The following is a 4755-nucleotide window of genomic DNA, read 5'->3' as shown; positions in this document are numbered from 1 at the left end:
CCATTCCACTATTTTGTTGTTATTATAAGTATTTTATTGTTAATTTTGTTATTATTTTTAGAAGTATTTACTTGTTAAGTTGCATCTATTTTAGTGTTATTTAAGTATATATATTTTTTAAAATTTATTTTTAATTTATTGGGAAATATTTATTTTAGTGTTTCTAATAATTTTGATGTATTATATATATTTAAAAATTATATGAAAAATTTAATATGGGTAGGTTGGTCGGGCTCGAGTTTTAACATTTTTATCCAAGTTAGGCTTGAGTAAAAGATTAGGCTCATTTTTCGGCTTAAGTCTAACAAATGAGACTAAAATTTTGGTTTAACCCGACCCATGAACTTCAACTTTAAATAAGAGCAAATTAGTCTTACTTTCAACAAAAATTTAAAAAAATAAGAATACTTAAAAAAATTCCAAAATTTGTTTTTTTCAAAAAATTATAAAATTTCTAAAAAGATAACTTCAAAAATTTGAGAGCGATTACCAGATGATCACCCTCTCTCACCTTCATAAGGTATTTATTAACATCTCTTCTTCAAATATCACCATTATTATTATTGTCATTACTCTGTCATGTCTCATAAAGCCGCAGTCGAATTGCCCCGGTTCAATGAACCTTCTTCCTTTTTTGGCCTTTCCGCTCTTGTGGAGGTGAGATTGGAATGGTTTTCCTGCTCTCTTCTGGCAGAGGCTCCCGAATGGTTGTTGTGGGGCGGGGCCAATCTGCGGGTTGGGGATGGACTACCCGAGGCTTTTGGCGGGTCTGCATTTGCGTGCTTCTCAATCCTTTTTGCTTGAGGTCTGGGTTATGCCGGTCTTTGATTTTTGCGGCTGTGAGAGGTATACTGTTCCATTCACATTTGCTTGGTTTAACCGGCGCACTGGATGAATGAAGCCCTTATTTTGGGGTTTAATTAAAAAAAGCAACTTGAAACATAGTGAAAAGTACAAATATCCTTAATTTATTCTTGAAATCAACTTATATTCCTAATTTTGCCAATTTTGCCCACACTACTAGTTTGAAAAGGCACACAGTCGGCTTTGATTAGTTGCACGTGTCCTGACTTTAGTAAAATTACTTTCCGTACAAGGAAACCTGTCAAAACTAGAATCCTTTGGTAGTCAACATCACCGTCCCAAGACCATTGTTAAATCTTCCCTTCATATTCTCGTTTTTAAGTTTCAGAGTTACTTTAAAGATGTTGATATTCAAATCCAATGCCATTCAGAGCAACACCCTCTCTCAGCTTCTTAAGGTAATTATTAACATCGCTTCTCGGTCCTTTGTGTTTGAGGTCTGGGTTATCCCTGTCTTTGTTTTTTGAGGCTGTGAGAGGTATACTGTTCCATTGACATTTGCTTGGCTTAATCATCGCATTAGGTGAATGAATCTAATGGCTGAAGCCCTTGTTTTGGGGTTTTAATTTTCTGCGTTTTTGTATGATGGAGCCTCTGTTACCTTTTCACTTGCTGTAGGGCATTCCTTGCTTGCTTTGGGTATGGCCTTGCCTGAACAGAAAAAAAAGAGAGAAAAGAAAAAAAGAATCTATTATCACGCTGTTTCAGATCTAGGAACCCTTTTTTTCCCTTCATTTGTTTTCCCATAAACATGTTGAGAGATCTGACGTGGATGACGAGGCTCAGCTTAAAGAAGTCTGAAATCACCCTCTTCATCACTTGCTCCTTCCCAGATTTCGTCCGGCTTTGGTATTTTCTTACTTTATTTCTCGATTTTTGCAGCCTGGACTTGTTTTGCCTAAAAAATTGAAGATGGGTGACAACTTCACCAAAACAATACTCGCTTTTGCCTTGCCCTGCTTGCTGCTGATGATTCAACCAGTACAAGGGGCTGCCAAAACCCCAACATTACAGTATGGCTCATTTGAGAGGAGCAATAACGCTCCTTCGACGCACCCTCCACCTGTTACTGACCCGACAAGGGGTTGCAATGCCGAAAACCGTTGTCGCCAGTTTACTCTGAGTCTTGAAAACCGCAGGTGGGTGAAATGAAAATCCATGTTCATGTTCATGTTCATGTTCATTTATTTCCCCTTCCATACTGTTCCCCTGATGTTGAAATCGTTGATACAGAGGAACTCTAGTTGAAGCTGTTGGCAATGTTACGATGGCGGAAGGAACTTTGAACCACAGCGAGCCAGGTACCGAGGCCATAGCTGTTGGGATTGCCACTTGGTTTTCCTACAAGACGTCCAAAAGCAATACATATGGCCGACTAAGCATTTCGCTGGACCCAATTTCCAATGCTGCAGTGTCATCACAAATGTTACAGCTACAGGTATCTCAAAGGGAGTCCCATCCTTTGATTGTTTCCTTTGATAGCAACCTTCAATAGTTAATGTTCATTGAACGAATTCATTTGCATAACTCATAAGGTGAGGTTTAGTTGTACTTTGGAAGTGTTATTGCCTAAACCCGGCAAATAAACTCTCTAACGGAAGTGAGTCCATTAATTTCTGTTTCCATCTACTCATATATTATTTCTCAACATTTTTTATGGCTACTACATCTGTTATATCAATTATGGGTTCTCCTTTTTGCTTTGCTACATGTGATTTATTTACTTATCTGAGTTTGCTTGCAGGCTGTTTCTCGAGGCATTGCTCGCATGGGACTGCAAGTGTGAGAAGTCTTGTAATATTTCAAATGAAGCTTGTAAACAAGTGATAGCTTAAAGTCCTTAAACTCCCTTATTTTTCAGGTATACATCAATGTCTACTGAAGATAACTCCAACACACCTCCGGCAGATGGAAAAATTGAAATAAAAGTTAATTCAACATCGAACATGGTGGACTTCAGGTTCTTCAATAGCCTTGAAATCAGTCTCGGGGAAGCTGATATTATACACGTCTTGGAATCTGCTAAAACTGTTTTACAGTCCACTCGACACTGAAGCTTAGTTTAGCATTGCTGTTGCTGTTGGGAAAAATGTGTTGCGAGAGAAACCACAGAAAAACTATTGCACTTTCTTGAAGTTGCGACGTCAGTCTATTGTTTTTGAAGTCACGACACTGCATTATTGAAGCCGTGACGCCAAGCATCTGCCGTTGATGTCGGGATGTGAGCCTTCCATGGTTGCGATGCCAACTCGATGAACTTTGGAAATTTTGCATTTTGGTTCTCAAATGGTCTCAGGTTAAGGAAAGAGTTTTTATAAGCTCATATAAACTCATATTAGATTATATAAACTCATATTAGATTATATAATGGGTTATAAGGATGAAATGATCTTATTAGTTAGTACAAATTGCGGACTTGGTTGAAATCTCAAGATCCGACAATTGCTTCAAGTATAGAGTATTGCATTTTCCTTATCTGGTTGGGTTATTACCATGTGTATGAGCTTCAATGTTTTTAATTTGAGAGGTTATTGTTACTCTTATTATTTGATAATGAACATATTTTCAAATTATTGTTTTTTCTCTAAATTGAATCCAATGATGCTAATGTGATGTAGTTTTAAATTATTTAATTTTTTATACAATTTTAACAATCCCTAGTAAAAATATTGTAAAAATGATAAGATGAAGTGTTACTTATATTTTCAATTTATTTTTTAAATAATGTGAAATATTTAAATAATAATAATTTTAATTCTACATTTATCAAATTGTTTAATTATATTTTATAGTTAATTTTAACTAATATATTAAATAGGTTTTATATATTTTTTGAGGTTGAATTATGTCGACTTGAATTACAAGTGAGTCTATCCAAGTCCAAGACAATTCGAGTCAGGCCAGACTCTCTAGATAGATCCAAGTTATGCTCAAGTGTTCTGTTTTTTTTTCCAAATAAATTAAAGGGTAAATTCCACCAAGTTCACGTTTTAGTCACTTAATTTCAAAATTTTATAAAATGGTCAAAGTTTTTATTGAAGTTATTGGGTTGTTAAAATTGTTGTTGTATGACCTTTTTTGTTTGCATCGCTTATACCAATCGAAAGCTCTCCTTCTTTTTTCTTCTATAGTTCAATTTTTTTCATAAAATCACTTTAAACGTCTTGAATTTTCAAACCAAAATCCAAATAATTGTATTCTTTGATCTCCAACACTGATCATCAGATCGAGTTGAATCCAATGTATGTTTTTCTACTTGTCAACGGATATTGATCTACCATACCGATCATTGAATCATTGTTTAGAGTTTTATAGCTAGACTTTAGAAAAGGCTTAACAATCTAGTGAGTCAAATAAAAACTCTCAAATAGTTCAACAACTTAAATGAAAATTTTCAAAGAGTTTAATAACCTAAATGAAAATTTTTGAATAATTTAATGACTTGAATGAAAGCTCTCGAAAAGTTAAATGACTATTTTATAACTTTTGAAGTTAAGTGATAAAATATAAACTCATTAATAGTTTAATAATATTGGGTATAGTTCACGCTAAATCAAATTCATATTTATGAAAAAACCATAATTAAAAGAGCTTAATTTACTACATTGAAAGTATTGTTTTATTTTGATGAAATCGTAAATTTACGATTGATTTTTCATATAAAAAAAATTTAAATCTAACTCAAAATACAGATAATTCCGCATTTTATCTAAAAATGCACAAATTGATATCTTACTTAAAAATATTTTTCATTCATAGCTATTATGAAGGAGAGGGGCGTATCCATTTTTTTTTCCCTTTTTTTTCATTTGAAATTTACGTAGTGGGTACATTAATACACCAACAAATATCAAAAATTATATTTGAATTTTGGTTTCACGTTGTTGTTAA

General features: G+C 33.9%; 1 protein-coding gene across 3 annotated transcripts; it reads left to right on the top strand.

The window, feature by feature from the left end:
* The first annotated feature begins 411 nt into the window (after nt 1-411).
* Nucleotides 412-3492, top strand: LOC107934533 (uncharacterized). 3 transcript variants are annotated; one of them, XM_041078074.1, is made up of 5 exons: nt 412-846; nt 1747-2003; nt 2098-2302; nt 2609-2646; nt 2726-3492. In XM_041078074.1, exons 2-5 carry the CDS (start codon nt 1777-1779, stop codon nt 2916-2918), a joined length of 663 nt encoding a protein of 220 aa, XP_040934008.1. In that variant the 5' UTR covers nt 412-846; nt 1747-1776; the 3' UTR covers nt 2919-3492. The 3 variants fall into 3 exon arrangements, with proteins under 3 accessions (XP_040934008.1, XP_040934007.1, XP_040934009.1); XM_041078073.1 differs by lacking the exon at nt 412-846 and adding an exon at nt 854-1262; XM_041078075.1 differs by lacking the exon at nt 412-846 and adding an exon at nt 1288-1659.
* Nucleotides 3493-4755: the final 1263 nt, after the last annotated feature.

The sequence above is a fragment of the Gossypium hirsutum genome, chromosome A10 (assembly GCF_007990345.1).
Source record: "Gossypium hirsutum isolate 1008001.06 chromosome A10, Gossypium_hirsutum_v2.1, whole genome shotgun sequence".
Lineage (NCBI taxonomy): Eukaryota > Viridiplantae > Streptophyta > Magnoliopsida > Malvales > Malvaceae > Gossypium > Gossypium hirsutum.
The sequence above is the reverse complement of the archived record's forward strand: the minus strand, read 5'-3'. Positions and strand labels throughout refer to the sequence as shown.